The sequence below is a fragment of the Etheostoma cragini genome, chromosome 17, assembly GCF_013103735.1.
Source record: "Etheostoma cragini isolate CJK2018 chromosome 17, CSU_Ecrag_1.0, whole genome shotgun sequence".
Lineage (NCBI taxonomy): Eukaryota > Metazoa > Chordata > Actinopteri > Perciformes > Percidae > Etheostoma > Etheostoma cragini.
The window spans coordinates 10,588,123-10,605,414 of NC_048423.1; the positions used below are offsets into that span (position 1 = coordinate 10,588,123).

Sequence of the window (17,292 nt, forward strand, 5' to 3'; positions counted from 1 at the left end):
TTTTGCAAACGTTTTCGGCGTTTTCTTCAACATTTGTGTCAAGCAAACTGTAAGTGAGTAGACAATGTGAGACATGTAACAAAACAATCAAAAATATTTGACTTTTCCGATGACATAAAAGCAATAAGCTACTGTATGTCTGGCCTTAGTGTGTTCCTTAGGGAAGTTGAGTTTAACAACCATGCTTTAGGCTGAATCTCATGTCTCCGTCTTACCCCTACCCCTTACATCTAGCCCGTGGCCCTTGAAACCAAGTGGTAAGGGCTAGGGGTGAAAACACACCCAGACTGAACCTCTGTCATTGTTACAATGCTACCACCTAGTGTTAAGCACTCTACATTACTTTTCTTTTAATATTTTTGCAATTATACTTACTGTTTTTACATGCTTATGTGTGATGCGTGAAAGGCAAACATTTTATGATGAAGGTGTATTATCCGACTGGTGCCCCTAGTTTATTTTCCTATAACTGTAGTGGTAAACTGTTAAAATAGGAGGTACAATCAAAGTTTGAGATGATAAAGATAAAAACGTATAATGAAAAAGAAATATTCCAGATTTGTAATAATAGTAATAATAGAAATTCTCAATGATTTGAGAAAATGTGTGCATAAAAGCTACTCAACAGGATAATATTTACAATCATATTATTCTTTGGGTCCTTGCATTCCAAACACGTTATGCTAAGACAACTTTTAATTTTGCTTCAGTAATGAATTTTCGCTCAAGACTAGAACATTGTTATGTATATATTTTGAAGAAAAAAAGGAACGTGAGTTTATGGTTAATTTCTTTTTAGAAAAACATTACTGGCACGTTGGCCCCATTGATGTATTAAGAGAACGCCCCTTCTGCTTTATTAAAGTAGTGACGTCTTTCCGGTAAACTGTCAAACTCGTAGGCTGTCCGTAGACACACGGGACAGGCTTGGACCAAAAATCAACTAACGGGCAGTTAAACATTGGTAGACCAAGGTAATACCGCAAATTCTATATTAAGTTTTCAATTTCTACACTTCGTGTTGAGTCTAGTTTTCTGCTTGTAGAATTACTTTCCTGACATAACGGTTTATTTAAGTCGTTCTGGCGCTCATGTTGTTTACTGAATGTATCAGTGTTTACGGTATGACAACTGATGTCGTTACTACAAGCTAACGTTACATGTGATAAGCCGTAACTGTGGCACTAATCGCAAAATTACTTGAACAATCATTTCTGAGGAGCTATATCATGAATGTATTTAGCTAACGCTAACCTATAGATGCAGGAATTAAATGCCATACTTTATAAATGGAGTCTGGTGAAAACATCTGTTGAAACATAGAATGATAAAGTGAACAACAGTTGGGTAATTTCCCGAAGCCTTAGTCACTGGAGGCCTCACTATTCACTGCAACAAGCACATCATGTCTCACATAAAGTGACAGGTGTGTGTGACTGTGTGTGTGTGAGAGTGAGAGAGGCAAGCAGGGGGCTACTGCTGAGATCAAGTGTCCTTGCCATAACCTGTCATAAAAATAGTCAGAGCAAGATCAGTGTGACTGTAGTGAGACAGCTCTCAGAACACACTAGCATCTCAGAATGCATAGTTTGCTCTCCTTTCCTTTCATGCTTTACAGCTTGTGTGATTACACAGAGCTTACACATACCAGCAGAGTAATCCAGGTTCAGGAATAAGGTTTAACAATGAGCTTCAGTGCTAGAGTTTGTCCTTTTGCAACAGTACATTCAATTATATGCTTATTTGCTAACTTGTTCTTCTTAGTCTATAGGCGCTGTGTTGGCATGTTTTCATTTACTCGTGTATATGCTTATGACAGGATGGGGGGGTTTGGTTGAGGCCACTTGAAATGCTGTGTTCTTCTTTAATGTGCCAATTATAAATGATTTCAGTTTTATGATCTGTATTACAGGCAGTCCAAAGAAATGTCTTTTATACTCGACTGGATCTACAAGAGCTTCAGCAGTGTCCTGCAGCTACTAGGTAGAGTATTATATCAGCAATATTGTCCAACTTTAACCACCGGAACTTTTTTTGTCAAACAAAATTACATTTAACATACAGAACATTCATCCTCAAACAACAACATTGGGCTATTTGATATTACCCTCCTCTCCTTGACGCCTATTTTGGAACAAAAATGCCTGAGATGACAGACCCGAACTAAAATGGCTGTAGCCCACAAACCACACACTGGCTTTGTACGTGATAAGGTCTTGCAGAAAGGAAACTTCCCAAAATGTCATGTAAAAGTGTCAACAAAAACAAAAATATTATATATGTTACAAAAACAGAACAGTAGGTCTTTCCCTTTTTTCTTAGTCTGAATAATTGTCTATCCCTTTGTCAGTAGAAGTCAAGGAAACTGTTGGGCTATAGACAAAATACCCAACACAAAATGCATAAAGTACTATGATTATACAAGCTATTTTAATGAACAAGTCAATATAGATCTCCAAAAAGCTATTAATAGACTCCAAATGTACACTTGGTAACTACATGTTCTTCCGAATCAGTACAAGTGTATTTGCTTTGACATTTTGTTATTGTTAAAAACAAAATCCACATTTATAGTAACTAAGGTTATATCAAATTCATATTGATTGTTTTCTTTTTGTCCTCAGGCTTGTACAAAAAGAGTGGCAAGCTAGTGTTCCTTGGACTAGACAATGCTGGAAAAACAACACTCCTGCACATGCTCAGAGACGACAGGCTTGGACAGCACGTGCCAACGTTACATCCAAGTACATTTAGCAACTTGACAACGTGTTAGTTCTGCAGTCAAACAATTTTTTCTGTTTTCAGCCCTTATCTAAAGTCAGTGTTTTTCTTCCGTCCTCAGCATCTGAGGAGCTGACCATAGCCGGGATGACCTTTACAACATTTGACCTTGGAGGTCATACACAAGGTAGGGAATAAGGAAAATGCGGTTTGATACACTTGCTGCTATGTGTTACATAAATGCTGAAATTGTGTTGCTCTCACAGCACGAAGGATCTGGAAGAACTACCTCCCAGCCATAAACGGGATAGTCTACATGGTGGATTGCGCTGATCATGAGCGACTAGCAGAAGCTAAAGTTGAACTTGATGTAAGGTATAATATTGATCTGACTTGTGGATCAACACACAACACAGTTGTTTGTAGCTTTCAGTGATGAATGGTCTTTTTGGTGAGTATTGGACTCTTTCGGTCTGCAGGCCCTGTTGACAGATGATACCATCTCAAACGTCCCGGTTCTCATCCTGGGGAATAAGATTGACCGTCCGGAGGCCATCAGTGAGGATGCACTCAGAGGAATGTTTGGTCTTCATGGACAAACAACTGGAAAGGTAATGATCACATGGGATTAAATGATTTGAATCAAAATTGATGTCTATCACGTTTTTATTTAAAAATGTGTACACGTCATTGCATCCGTCTGTATGGGGGAAAGTAGTAGAAACACTGAAACAGCAAATTTCCTCTAGTTACTTCTTACTCTGCTTCATGACCTTCAATTATTAGTTAATTTGTGTGTGCCTGGTCTTTCAAGGACATTGTCACTGAATAATAACAACATTGAGCTTCACAAATCTCGCAAGGCCAGACTTAGAAGTCAAGGAAAACTTTTCAACACAGAAGAAAAGAAAAAATCTGATTAGCCAAGGGCAGGCATAACTGTGTTTAGATCGCCACTGCTCTTGTTAAACACAGTGGCAGCGGGAAAGAATATGCAGTTGAGAAGCATTTGGCACAGTATCTGCCTCATGCTAATTTTTCATTGTCAGTGTTAATCTTGTTAACCACCTGCTGTCTCTCAGGAAAAGAGAGGGAAAGGAAGCAGGATGCAATAGCAAGCCATTTGGAAGGCCTGTTTCAGTTTACTTTGTGTTTGAGTCAGACCACAGCTTTACAAATAATACACCACCCGCTGTCGTACAACATGCAGAAAGTTACAGGTTTAAGATATTGATTGTACACTGTCTATGTTAAAGGATGTTGAAATGTTTTGGTTGTGAATTAAAATGTGTACTTCTGTATGTGTAATTTTGCTGCATCTTTTCAGGGCAAAGTGTCACTGAAGGAGCTGAATTTGAGGCCAATGGAAGTGTTCATGTGTAGCGTGCTGAAGAGACAAGGATATGGAGACGGTTTCCGCTGGCTCTCCCAGTATATTGACTGATACACATTCTTTTACCACGCTACCTGCGCAAACAAGGACATGTTAAACACAAAACTACCTGCCATAAGGACATATTGTATTATATACCATATTTAGGACTTCAACTGTGCCGGAAGGAAATATGTGTTTTGTGTTAATATACCGTGTATTCTTTATGAGTTCAAAGAAATTAGTATGTCATATCAATCATACCATAGCAAGTCAAAGATTAAGTAATGAATCATCAGTCTGTATTGTTCAGATTGCATGTGGAGAATTTTCTTCATAGTGTGGTTTCCTTTACGTAAAACATGTAGGGAATCCTGTCTGCCATATAGAACATGTCATTGCTGTGAACCAGTTTCTTACCCAGGTTTATTTTTAGCTGCTGGTGTAGACTTACAGTGAAGGTCAATTTTGTGAACATTTTGTGCTTGGAGTTACTCTTCCTTGGTTAAGGATGAAGATTATAATTATATCTTTATATGTATCCTACTTCTTTCAAAATAATGGGAATCTCAAAGTAACATAACATTTTTCTCAGAACAGAATAGTTTTTTTCCTGGAAAGTGCTGCAGAGATTTGCCATTTTGTGCCATATTTGTTATCATTGAAGGGTTTACCACTACAGGCCAATTATATGAATGTGACCACAAGTGCATTAACTGACATTTTGCTGCAAAGAGCTTTATTTAATAGCACAGAACAGTGTCAAATAATTGCAGTATATGCTAACTGCATCAGCACAACCAGATGATGTAACAAACTCAGCCTTGGATGCAAAACTACCTGTTTTCATGATGGTTAATTGCTGTGAAACAACTTGAGTACTTTGTGATTAGTTACTGCTACCGACATGCAGCGATATTATGAGAGTACTTGAGTGGTGCTCAAAAATAGGGCATGCAAAAGATATGCATGAAATGACCTTTTAGTGCAATATTACTCATTATTTTGTATATAAGCTCTTATTTATATTTTGCAATAAAAAAAATTGACTTGCCTTATGTTACACCAAGCATCAAGCCCTAAAGTTATGTATCTGTTCTGTTACAAAAGGTAGGTCATATTGTCATGCTCCAACTTCACAAGTTTAATAATAAATATATTTTAAAATCCTTTAAATATTTCATGTCTGGCTAATTTTGATCAGATTTTTTGTTAGTAAAAGGTTTGGTATACCCACAAAGAAATATTATTGAACTATGTTATTATTACTAATTTATACACTTTACTGCTTTCTTAAACTAAAAATAACTGAATAAAGACTAAACAGGCAACATTTGCACTTTTTTGCAATTAAAATGCCTACTTGTACACATTACCGTTGAGAAAAGATGATTTAGGTTCCCTTTCAGATATTTATGTTTTCCAATGGTTCCCAAAACGTTCAAACACTGTATTTTCAAAGTTACGTTAAAGCCGTGCTAGAAAAACAAACAATGTTCACGCCTACATGTTTCCCATTGGGTCAGATCCGTTCGTATTTACATTACGACCAATCACACTAATCGGTAGGTGTCGTTTATTTTCTCGTGGACCAATAATACTAAACCCGGAAGCTACACTACACGATTCCACAACTCTCGTTATTAAACACTTCTGTGTCGCGATATAACCCTAGTTTAAACTCGCCTGCCTGCAATACCGTAAGGTTTGGTTTTCGTGTCTCACCACAGCTGTTTAAAGTTGCTTTTCAACAGTTTTTTCCGGTGTCTTTAAGTTGCTAAACGTCATACGGTTCACATGCATTGGGAACAACATGGAGGTAAATGAGGTAGAGAAGTATTGCTGTGTTGTCAAGGTGTTTGAGGCTTTTTCAGCAAAGAAACCCGTGAGCTGCAGCGGAGTTATCGTCCATCCTCAAACGGGAACAGTGATATGTACTGGCGTTCCGTTTTCCTGTTTTACCACCGATAAAGAGCCCCTTACAGCAGCCGACAGGTTCCTGTCACCTCACAGCTTCAGTGCAAAACTTAAAATCCGTGTTAGCTTTTCTACTGAGCGATATTCGGACTCCAACCAGTCTGCACAGGGAGAGGCATCCTCACCCTCCAGAAGCAAAACAACACTTCAACGGGAAGTTGCAGCGGAGTTGCTGATGCTGGTGGACTGCCTGGAGTTCAAACACACTTTCCAGGCAGTTTTCCAAGAGGCTGACCAGTGGCGTTTCCATGGTGATGAAGAGGATGAGGGGCTGATCAGAGATGCCCAGTTCCTCAGCTGGATCGCTGTACTCAAGACAAGTGTGACAGACAGCAGCACAAAAGCAGGGACTATACCCTGGCGGAGCAGCTCTTCTCTCCAGAAAGGCTGCCCTGTTGTTGCGTGTGGCTCACCCTTTGGCTCCCTCTGCTTAGATCTCTTCATCAGCACCCTCAGCCGGGGCATCATCAGCAATCTAACCGGAGAGGAGAACGCTGTCATCCTCACAGATGCTCGGTGCTTGCCGGGTACAGAAGGTGGAGGGTTGTTTGCGGTTACAGGCAAAGGTAATGTGCATCTTGTTGGACTGATCGTGTCTCCATTTGGTTGGAAGGCGAACGAGTGGATAGGCCTCACTCTGGTCTGCTCCGTCCAACTGATCTTCAGGAACATCATCTGCTGCACGAGAGCTCAAGATCCACTTTGTGATGTTTGGCTCCATCCGGGAGAGGGAGACCTCCTCATGTCCACCGTAGCCCATGAGTCAAGAGATATAAAATGCCCCACTGTGTGCTTTGTCGACAGTGGACGGTTCTGGGGCTCAGGGGTTGTTGTTGCCTCTCAGCTGGTTATGACCTGTCGCCATGTTGTCAACGGGAAGTCAACTGTCACCCTGAAGTTCCATCACAGGGACAGGTGACCGCACATCTTAACCACTATGTCTCTGTACAGGAAGTCAAACAAAAAGACATCAAAACATGTGTAATAGACGCTTTATCACAGCAAACATTTGAATATTTTTAGCAGCCAAAAAACGGGGAAATCACAACATTAATGATGTCTCTGTCCGATTTCTGTGTCCTTATAAGCGATGCTGGTATGCCACCATGGCATGCACAGTACCAGGGGTCTGACGTTGAGGTTGACCAAAATGGGTTTTATATGTAAAACGGCCGATTACATAAAAAATGACAAAAATTGGGCAATTAATCGGTTGACCTCTAGTCTGACACTCCTGGATGGAATACAGCTATCATAAATGTATCATATCAATGTATCATAAACAGTTTAATTTAATGTCTTTCCTTTGAAGGTCCTTTACACCCTTGATTCACTCGCTTGATTCTACACCATGTGTTTACATATGTGTACATGTGGAAGGTGTGTAGCGTTGGTTACATGTGTATCGGAGGTTTTATCAGCCCTGTGTGGGTTCAGAACCTTTTAATAACTGTAATGTTTACAGTGTGTATTGATTTTGCCCAAAAAACACAAAATATGTAATGTTTGCTGTTTGCTTTGGCAATTTCTGTTTCACAGAGTCCATGATGCTGTGGGTGATGTGCTGTTTTCCACTAAAGCCTCTTCACCCTATGATTTGGCTTTGGTGCAGCTGAGAGAATCCGCCACAGATGCTGTGGTCCCTCGAATGGTTCAGAGTTACAATCCAGGTTTGATTACAGTCTTGCTTAGTGAAGACAGTAGTTTTTAGAGTAACATCTTATTCAGTGCCAGAGTAGATCTTTGTCTCTTTCCTTATTTTTTTAAAGTTATACGATTGATGTTCAGCTTCTCTGCCTGCAGGTGAATCTGTAGTTGTGGTGGGATATGGTGGCTTGGGTCGGAGATGTGGTCCGTCTCTGACCTGTGGTGTCCTCTCCAAAGCCATAAGCTTGAAGGACCAGCCTGTCATGCTTCAGACCACTTGTGCAGTACAAGCAGGGACCAGCGGAGGTGCTGTGGTGCGAACGAGCTCAGGAGAGCTGCTAGGTGAGAAACCCTGCAACTACAAAAATCATGTACTCTTTATGATCAGTGGGGGGCATATGATGACAATAGAAAACTTCCCTGTAACAATGCACCACATGTGTAGAGAGAAGGCATGATATACACAGCAGATTGCTCTTTTTGCACTGCTACATTTGCAATTTTAAGAGTATACGGATTTATCTGCTGTTTTTCAGGTATCGTGTCCAGCAACACAAGGGACTTGGCTGCCAAAGTGACCTACCCCCACCTCAACTTTAGCATCCCAGTGACGGTTTTCCACAGATTGTTGCAGCTCTTTCACCAGACAAGGGATGCTAATGTGTTCAGGGTGTTGGACACCACAGAAACAGAAGTCAGCACAGTGTGGAGGCTACAGGGTGCACAAAGCAAACTATAACTGAGGTACCCTGAACCTTGAAATGTGCTAGAGAAAAAAAATTGGATTGTCAAATCAATATGGATTATATGCAAAATCGTATTATGTAATCAAATTGATGTTTTTTCTTTTTAAACAAAACTGGTATTCTCAAAGATATAACAATGTTTTATATCTTGATTTGTTACAAGTCACAGATCTAAAGGAGTAAATGCAACTAAAACAAGAATCTTTCATTCCTAATGTTGATACACTTAACCCAGAATCATGCAGTAAACTGTGAAATATTTATGACTTGCTGGGAACAGACAAGTTAAAGTTAATTTAATACCTGCCAAAATTGTTTTATTGTAATCTAATCATATTAATAAAGTATTTTTTCTGGTGAAATTTCAGTGTAGGCTTGGTATATTTCTATCACAAATTACCCACATTCTGACAAATAATATACCAAAGGTATACAAATAGAGCTATAGGGCTGAATTAAGCAAGATTATTTACCTATATTTCCCCCTGTAAATTCAAAAAACATCTGATAAAACAATGGCAGAAAAAAGGGGCTACCTCTTAATATATAATCTTTATGTTTTTACTGTTGCATCATCAAGAAAAGATTTAATTTAGAAGCATGTGTTAGGATTTTCACCTGGTTTGGTTATATATATGTCTTGATATCACCAAGCAGGATACATAATTAGCATAATAGGCTGACAGGTTGCTGAAAATGATTGGTCCCTTTGGGTAGCCAGACGACCTGCTGTCAATATTCAGGTATTCAGACATCTGTTGGCAGCCGTACCCTCTCACAGCTGACAGCTAACACATTAAAGGTTTCACCCACTGGGCCATTACTGGTTTTGATTTCCATTATCACTGAAATGTGAAACTGAGAAATGAAATTTCATAGGCTTGGTTTTTACAATACTAAAACAAACTTTCTTGGCCTGAACTTCCAAGAATGTGCATTCAATGAAACATACTGTAAGGTTTCTATTTCACTGTTACCAGACTGAATAGTACACAGTGGCGAGGCTTGAGCAATGTCCAGAGGAGAGAGTTTTCTAAAGGCATTGTGCTGTTAAAAGTGCTGATATGCAGACCTGGGTCTGTATCTCATTTCTGTTTCCCATAGCTACAGTATAAGAAACACTCCACTGCAGAGTCAGCTAAGGCAAGAGTAGAAGTGAGCAGACAATTAAATATGTTTCTCAGAAGATAAGTCACACAGAGAAAAGCTTTGTGTCTTTGAAATGGTATTTTTTTAGGTTGGTTGCAAAGATGTGCATCACATTTTATTTATTATGTTTGTACTTAAATATTCATGTTTCAAGAATGTAGTTTAACTTGTTTGAAAACTATTCTTAAACTGATGCCTGCAAATGATCCACAAAAACCAAAAGTCATCATGCCACCCAATGGGTAGATTTTGCTTCTAATAATAGCATGATTTTCAGAATCAGTGTTTTTAAGACACCAACACCACTGCTCAAGGATCATGACAGTGCTAAAATTCGAAAAGGAATGACGAGAGAACAAAAGCTCAGACTCAGATGTACGGCAGCCAGCTGGGCCGCATAGACCAGTTTATTTAATTTTATTCATTTTTTATTAAACACAATAATTGATCCACATTATGATGTACACTTGTCAACTAAGCAGTATATTCTGCTGGGCTTTCAAGGCATTAATACTGGGACTAATAGGTGACAGTCTGTCTTCCGATACACACATTATATACAAGCTAAAGAGTGATGCGTGAGAAACTTTTTTTTTAATAGGTCATGAGTTACTACAGTCACATATGAGCCGAAGCGAATTACATGAAAACGGTAAAGACTTAGGGTGCTTTTCAATATCCTAACATGGCTTCCTCTCTTTATCGCCCATTTCCTGCCTAAAACCAAAACTGGTTATATGAATGTTGTCAATCTGCAGAAAGAAAAGAGGAAAGAGGCCAATTTGGACTATTGAAATGCACCCGATCTTTCTCCATTTATTTATGCAAGCACAAGACAAGCACTTGCAGCTGCTTAAAGTCTCCATTATGCATCAGCTAAAAACTGCTCAAAGATAGTTCCAAGGACTTACAACAGAAGAGAACAAAGATTCACAAGTATGAGGGACAAAACCCAACTCCAGACCCATAATTTCCTAACAGTGATATGTCCCTTTCCCCTGCCTGTTAAAGTACATCCTGTAACATTAAATAAGCCCATAACATATTCATCTTCCCTGTCCCAATCCGTGCAACCCTCTCCCTTCGCTTTTTCATAAGCCAGTGTTGTGAGAGCTTCACTACGTCCATCTCTTTGCAGGATCTGTGTGTTGTGTGTGTGTGTGTGTTTGTGTTCGGGACCATCAATGCTCCTGTAGAGAGGTTGGACTACACGTTTACCAGATATAGCCTCCATCATCCACCTCTCCCACCTCTTCCTCTTCAGCCTCCTCTGCAGTCTCCTCAGCCTCTTTCTCTTCTTCGTCTTCCCATCCAACCCCACTGCCAATATCACCTGAATATGCCATTTCATTATCTGTAGAGAGATGGGAAGATAACATGGGGGGGGGGAGTGTCAATCTTGTATATATGTCATTGAGTTCTGTAGTTGTCTTCCTCTCAACTTTGAGTGAGTTTTTTCTATCAATGAGAATGCTGAAATCCATTTAAAAACACTTACTGCAATTGTAAAAAGGTTGCATGTGTTTGACCATGTCTGGATTTTAATAGCTATTTCTAAACCTTGCCAGGGGAATCATTCTTATCAGGCGCAGGTTCAGTCCAACCAGCCCTCATTTATTTTGAAACACTTTTCTCACAGCGACAAGCGGCGCTTTAGAATGCAAATGACTCCAGACACATGAATGTGGTACTGGTCCCCGCAGTGACTTAGCAGTGGGCCTCAAGTCCTTTAACAAAAAGAAAGCCTTGTGCAGAATACATGTGGGGGTGCTATAGACATGTAGGCACATCAGCAGCGGACATTTTGAGCTTTTTTTCAGGCTACATTCAGCTTTCAATTTCAAATCCTATTTATATACATACAGTATTGACAGCTGAAACCCGCAGTACTTACCACACTCTGGCTTGCCACGCATCCTAGATCCGGCTACTTCTCCTCCATTTTGATCAACACACCAGCACTCTCCCCTGTCACACTGCTGCTTCCTGTAGAAGCCGTCTTCATCGCAACTCGGGATGAATCGACCTGGTGTTCACACGCAAAAACACAAAAAAGGGTCGGGTATGGTAACCTACAAGCAGATGAACCCATTCTGCATCATGCCTCATCACACATGGCAAATATGGTGAACAGAAAGCCAAGCGCAACATACTGTAGCTGCATTTATCACTGTCGCGTTTTTATACCCTTGCCATAGCGTTAAATAATTCAGAGGCTACTTTTTTAATAATGAAAAACATGAAAACACTAATTAGATGGGGCAAAACAGAACTGTCTGTCCAGTCTTTCAAAGGAACATCTTAGCGTCGAGCTGGCAGACTGCCCCCTGCTCGCTGCTTCGTGTCCTTGGAGAGTCCTGACTCAGAGCCCAGTCAGCAAGCCAAAATAGTCAAAGCGAGCATGTGTACACACACATACACACACACACACACACACACACACATTCACTCGCTCACAAATACATGTAAGACACACTGATGACTGCTTTCCTTGGCGGTCTGTGATTATCTAGTTCTAATCCACCAGACTGATTAAGGACTAATCCCCACCTCCTGCTTGTCATCTGTGGGATAAAATCCCTCCACAAAGAAAGACAGATCCAATTGGGCTGAAATGCTCTTATGAGAAGTCAGATACCTACCAAACTTTCTCTTGCCGCCTTCTAGTACTTGAATCCTCTCGAGTTCAGTCAGACAGGGTGGCTCTTCAATGGACAGAAAACATGTCTTACATGAGTAAAAAGCACACTCCTAGGCACAATTAGACACAGAAAAGAAAAATGACTACCTACAATCTGCCAAAAACGATCAACAGTTTGAGTGTTCTGAGTGTAATCAATGTTTCTAATCACCTCCTTCTTTTCAAATCAATTCCAGTATGTTTCCTTTCCAAACAAAGATCTGTATGAGCTTGGGACCGAGAACAAGTTTTTGCTTGGCTGGTTGGCTGACAGACTCTCTGAGAGCTGTGGGAGAATCTGGCTACCAACAAGCAGCAGGAATGTTTTTAGCTCCTTGCGGTGACCGTTTCACCCCACAGGGGAACGGGTGGATGAGTAAGAACACAAATAGTGACAGACAAGCACACAACACATAGGTGGCTACACCTGAGGGAAGCTAGCACTTTGAGGTTTGAATGCAAGCAAAATATGTCAGCACAGAAGCATGTGAATGTGTGTATGCCTGTGGACACACGCACACGCTACAAACCTCTCATCCTCTCCAGAATACTCACTTTCTCTCCAGAAGCAGAGACACCACTCGGCAGTGGAGACCTTGCCGTCCCTGTAGGAGTCACAGGAGTTGAAGAAGGGCCGGATGCAGACCTCGTACTTGTCCAGGTTGATGGCAGCCAGCTCAGCCTGGTCCAGGTACAAGTCCCCGTTGGTGTCCAGCTTGGAAAACATCCAGCCTATGGAGTCCTTACAGCTGGCCACCAGGCTCCTGTCCAGCACTGCAAACACAAAGACGGACAAACAAACATCCATTTTTTATCACAGCTGCACAAATGGAAAATGAAACGATGCCAGTGTGCTCAGAATTATCAGCTGATTCCAGTGCAAATCCACTCTATCAATCATTTTCTTAATTATGTTACAGTTTCATGTAATGCAAAGTTACCGTATATTGATCCATGCACCCAGCCCTGCAACGGTTTTCAAACATGTTTGATATGATCTATCCAGTGAGAGCTGCTGAAAACATGAAGATGGCACCAGCAGAACCGTGAAGCTAAATTTGTGAGGATTTTATTTTCCATATGGCTTTTCAAATGAATGCAAGGCTACACAACTTGTTTTCTTTCAATAATTTACTCCCTGAAACATTAATATTGTAACTCCCTCTTAATGCTGTCTGGATTAATTAAATTGTAGCTCTAACCTGAGGTGGTGCTGGCTGCAGTGGTTCTGGCCCCAGTCTTGCTATTGTTGTTCTGCTTGGCATTGTTCTGCAGTAGCTGGAACCAGTCTCTCAGACGCTCCCCGAGATCAGCCAGATCCTGTCTAGTACAGCTCTCTGTGGAGGCCAGAGGGAGAGGAAGAATATGATATTTGTTGCACCTATTCATGTGGTTATGATGATAATTGTGTGTTTGTGAGACAAAGATACAGAATAACAAAGAAAGATGGGAAGCTTTGTATTGCAGATACAGTAAGTATAAATAAATATATACTGTGTATTTGTTTTGTCATAGTTGCTGTATGTGTTTGATCTTACCATGTTTACTCTCCATGGATGTAGGGGCAGCAGTTGGACAAGGACACAGACTTGAACACTTCAGTGTAAGATCCTTCCCCGTGAGACACGCCTGCTGTTCCAGCTTGCACTGCAACACAAACACAAACACACACACACACACACAAGCATTAACACACACACACACACAGCGGGATTTGACAAGCGGACACAAAGGTGAACTAAAATGAGTTATTGCTGCAACACATATCAAATATTCATGAGGTGACCGACTTAATTCAAATCTGAGACTTGCTCCTGAATGCGCTTTTCAACCTCTGCACACAAAGGTCGGGAATAGTGATCCAAAAGACAAAGCATAAATCAATAAACACATAGGAATCTGTCACTACAAGCCATCAATTGGTCCTTCTGAGGCTATTTATCTTGTCTCTTTATCTCAGTTTTCCCCGTGAGAGTCCCCCCCCCAACTGCTCAGCTCTGAATGTGCAAGGTGTATGTCACTCTTTACCCCACAATACTTAGTGCAGCATGTGTATAACACAGAGCCAAAGCTGTTAATAAATGTACCAGTACCTGACAGATGCACATGTTGGTCTACTGTATAGAAGTCCCGTGTAAATACCTTAAATGTGTCTGTTAGTGTAGACTACACCGGTAATAGGTGTCAAGACTATTTTACCAATTACTATGAACACAACAGTGATGCTGCACACATACATTATTTTCACTTCTTTATTGAGGGGGATGCCGTACAGTTCCACTGCCAATGATCCCATCCTCCCACTACACACGTGACTAATTGTTGTCTTTTCCTTTCAGCGAAATTCACATGTTAATTACACTGATTAAGCCAGGCAAAGCATAATTGTCTGTATGTGTAAACTCAAGACTGCATTGATTGTTTTTTGGCCAATTGGGGGCAGCAAAAACTAGCTTTGAACACATTATTGACATTAGGGTTCAACGTTAAGGTCTTTTTTTTTTTGCCCAGTTGGGCAAGTGAAAAACAATTAAACCATTAGTTGTTATCATTATGACAAAGCCCTTTTAGCTGCCATGCATTTACTTGCCCTAGGCCATCAGGCAACCATTAATGTTGAACCCCAGACGTATTAACACCTTGCAAAGGTTATGGCATACATATTAGCAAACCAGCCACTTGGAAAATGTAAGAGTACTATTGACTCTCCTTTTAGCTCTGCTTTACTCTCCACCAGCTCCTTAGGGAAATTCGCTCCAGAAAATCATACAATGATTTCGTATCATTGAGCCATGAAACCATTGAAGGTTGATAAGCAGATAATATTCAAATATAGCCCAGCCCTATGGATATGTATTTGCTTCAGTGTACCTTTGAGGCATAGTTGCGTCCGTCTGATCCACACACAGGCCCAGTGGAGGAGATAGGACAGGGCTGACAGTTTCCATCAGGAGACCTGAGAGCAGGCTGCTTCAGTCTGCAGGACAGAGGACACACAAACACTTCAGCCTCACTGAAGTCCAGCTAAGACAGCAACTGCTGTGCTGATTCTGCGTAGAGACACAGCAACACCAACCTAAACATGAAGCAAACTGCCCTCCACCAAGTTGTCTGGATGTGTAAGCTTATCATTAAAGAGCAGGAAGTTGTACGATATTGGTGCACATTGCACAAACAAGTTTTGTTATATCCCAGGCCAGCACAATTCAGAGACTGTAAACTTGCTTGTGCTGACCTCATATTGCATTAAAAGAGAAGATTTTTGACTATGCATGTGTTTTGGGAGTACTCAGTTCTCTGTCCAGGGGCTACACACACTCACCTGTGTTCAAGTTTCTTGCGGTTGACGCATACAGCTCTCTGGTAGCCCTGGGCGATACACACCTTGTGCCGGCTGCACTTAACCTTTTGACAGGGGTCCTTGGTGGTGTCTACATCTGGGAAAAAATAGTAAGTGAGATGTAGGCTGAGGTTTCGTCACTGCTTTTTACCTTTTGCTTCTCTCTGTCCACCATTTGAACTATTCACTGCCAGTCTCAAATTCCAAATCTCTCCCACCCTCACCCCCTTTCTGCTTCTTTAGGGGTTTTGTAAAGTCATCATTAGTCTACAAAAAATCTTTTTAATCAATAAAAAAGTTGATTTTAATTGGAGGAAAGAACAATTGCAACACCGTTGCAAGATTTTGGCTTCTTCTTTACTTATTAAAGTACAATTTAAATATTACACTTCAGGTGACCTACTAAGATGAATACTTCTTGCAATAAAGCCTGTATGCCTAGTTCAATCTGCCACATCCATCCATTATACTCTCTGCTGGCAGTTAATGCTGGACAATGTGTCAGCACCCCACACACACTCATATGTCACAGCTGTCTGTTCCCAGCTAGCTGTCTGTTCCTAGCAGGCCTCCTGGAGCCCGACCTGGATGTCACACTCTATTCTCTTCACATCCCTTGGCATGTATTCATGGACACTGTCCATCAGTACAGTGAACTGAAATACAGATCATTCACAGACTGATATTACAGGTTTCATCTACACGACGGAGATGCTTTTATCCATCCCCTGCCTTTTATGGCACTATTATAATTTCGCAGACAGGCTTAGGATCTCCTTTCTTGTCCTCTCCAGTGGCTGAATACATTAATGCTGCCAACATCACAGGATTACTGAAGCAAACCGACAGATATCTGATAGAAGCAAATCCAAAACAATACACCCCCCTGTCATAGCTGAGCTGGTTGTATAGCCGACAGACTCACTGACTGACTGAGACACAGTGAGGCTTGGAGGCATTATTGCCCAGATGCAGATTTCTCATCCATTTAGACGGTCAACAGTAGAGTCTTATTCTGGTCGCCCTGTATCCCGGTCGGCATTGATTGTGTAGAGTATCTCCGTACAGTATCACACACATCTCCCAGATTTTCTCTCTGGCTGTCTCTGCCTTTCTTGCTCTTTTTCAACTCTCTCCTCTTTTGTCACTGCCTGCCTTTTTGTTTTCTTTCCTTACAGGTTTGATGTCCCCCCATGTCTAATCCACACCAGTGCATCGGCAGAATCAGGGTGCAGCATCCAATTGAACCCTTAGCATACTTCCTGACACAAAGGACAAGGACATTGAGACACTAATGGGGAAACAGCGGGTAAGGGGAAAGTACACCAAAACAATGTATTTTGCAATCCATACAATGAAGATTTAACCAACACTTAAGCAAAAGAAATGAAAAAAGATAATCCTGCCTTCTAATAGCAAAATATTTGTAAATACATCTTGTTGGCTACAATGCTGGCACAGCGTTGTGTTGTGAGTACAGAAGCATAAGGTGGCTGCCTGAGCCTCATGTTAACTTAACAGGCTTCCACGGATTAAAGCAGTGCCTGCTATGATGACGTTTCCATAGCAACAGGCTCTCTGTGGTTCAGGAATCATTTCTGGGTTGACTGTGATTTGCAGCTCAAACCAGTGTTGCTGAGAACTCTCTCCCTCTCTGTTT

The 17,292-nt window shown here is 41.0% G+C and overlaps 3 protein-coding genes across 5 annotated transcripts in view; 2 read left to right on the plus strand and 1 right to left on the minus strand.

The window, feature by feature from the left end:
• Positions 1 to 759: 759 nt before the first annotated feature.
• sar1ab (secretion associated, Ras related GTPase 1Ab) lies at positions 760 to 5,156 on the plus strand. Its single transcript, XM_034898606.1, has 7 exons — positions 760 to 974; positions 1,913 to 1,983; positions 2,625 to 2,744; positions 2,843 to 2,908; positions 2,988 to 3,091; positions 3,201 to 3,332; positions 4,049 to 5,156. The coding sequence occupies exons 2-7, from the start codon at positions 1,926 to 1,928 to the stop codon at positions 4,163 to 4,165; spliced, it is 597 nt and encodes a 198-aa protein (XP_034754497.1). The 5' UTR covers positions 760 to 974; positions 1,913 to 1,925; the 3' UTR covers positions 4,166 to 5,156.
• Positions 5,157 to 5,678: 522 nt separating this feature from the next.
• On the plus strand, positions 5,679 to 8,791 carry tysnd1 (trypsin domain containing 1). Of its 2 annotated transcripts, none has more exons than XM_034898603.1 (4): positions 5,679 to 6,985; positions 7,610 to 7,740; positions 7,859 to 8,059; positions 8,254 to 8,791. In XM_034898603.1, the coding sequence occupies exons 1-4, from the start codon at positions 5,907 to 5,909 to the stop codon at positions 8,454 to 8,456; spliced, it is 1,614 nt and encodes a 537-aa protein (XP_034754494.1). In that variant the 5' UTR covers positions 5,679 to 5,906; the 3' UTR covers positions 8,457 to 8,791. The 2 variants fall into 2 exon arrangements, with proteins under 2 accessions (XP_034754494.1, XP_034754495.1); XM_034898604.1 differs by having other exon boundaries at positions 7,874 to 8,059; positions 8,254 to 8,790.
• Positions 8,792 to 10,012: 1,221 nt separating this feature from the next.
• spock2 (SPARC (osteonectin), cwcv and kazal like domains proteoglycan 2) overlaps positions 10,013 to 17,292 on the minus strand; it is a 25,977-nt gene continuing 18,697 nt past the window's right edge. For both annotated transcript variants that reach the window (XM_034898599.1, XM_034898598.1), the window contains 8 exons: positions 15,615 to 15,729; positions 15,164 to 15,269; positions 13,831 to 13,939; positions 13,495 to 13,629; positions 12,848 to 13,066; positions 12,255 to 12,317; positions 11,507 to 11,638; positions 10,013 to 10,966 (listed from right to left, as the gene is read on the minus strand). In XM_034898599.1, coding sequence (XP_034754490.1) covers positions 10,827 to 10,966; positions 11,507 to 11,638; positions 12,255 to 12,317; positions 12,848 to 13,066; positions 13,495 to 13,629; positions 13,831 to 13,939; positions 15,164 to 15,269; positions 15,615 to 15,729 — 1,019 coding nt within the window. In that variant the 3' untranslated portion in view covers positions 10,013 to 10,826. The remainder of the gene's footprint in view (positions 10,967 to 11,506; positions 11,639 to 12,254; positions 12,318 to 12,847; positions 13,067 to 13,494; positions 13,630 to 13,830; positions 13,940 to 15,163; positions 15,270 to 15,614; positions 15,730 to 17,292) is intronic.

Coding starts and splice junctions, on each gene's coding strand:
- sar1ab (XM_034898606.1), top strand. CDS start 1,926: ATGTCTTTTATACTCGACTGGATCTACAAGAGCTTCAGCAGTGTCCTG. Junction 3,092..3,200: donor AAGCTAAAGTTGAACTTGAT/GTAAGGTATAAT, acceptor TTCGGTCTGCAG/GCCCTGTTGACAGATGATAC. Junction 3,333..4,048: donor ATGGACAAACAACTGGAAAG/GTAATGATCACA, acceptor GCATCTTTTCAG/GGCAAAGTGTCACTGAAGGA.
- tysnd1 (XM_034898603.1), top strand. CDS start 5,907: ATGGAGGTAAATGAGGTAGAGAAGTATTGCTGTGTTGTCAAGGTGTTT. Junction 6,986..7,609: donor AAGTTCCATCACAGGGACAG/GTGACCGCACAT, acceptor TCTGTTTCACAG/AGTCCATGATGCTGTGGGTG. Junction 8,060..8,253: donor GAGCTCAGGAGAGCTGCTAG/GTGAGAAACCCT, acceptor GCTGTTTTTCAG/GTATCGTGTCCAGCAACACA.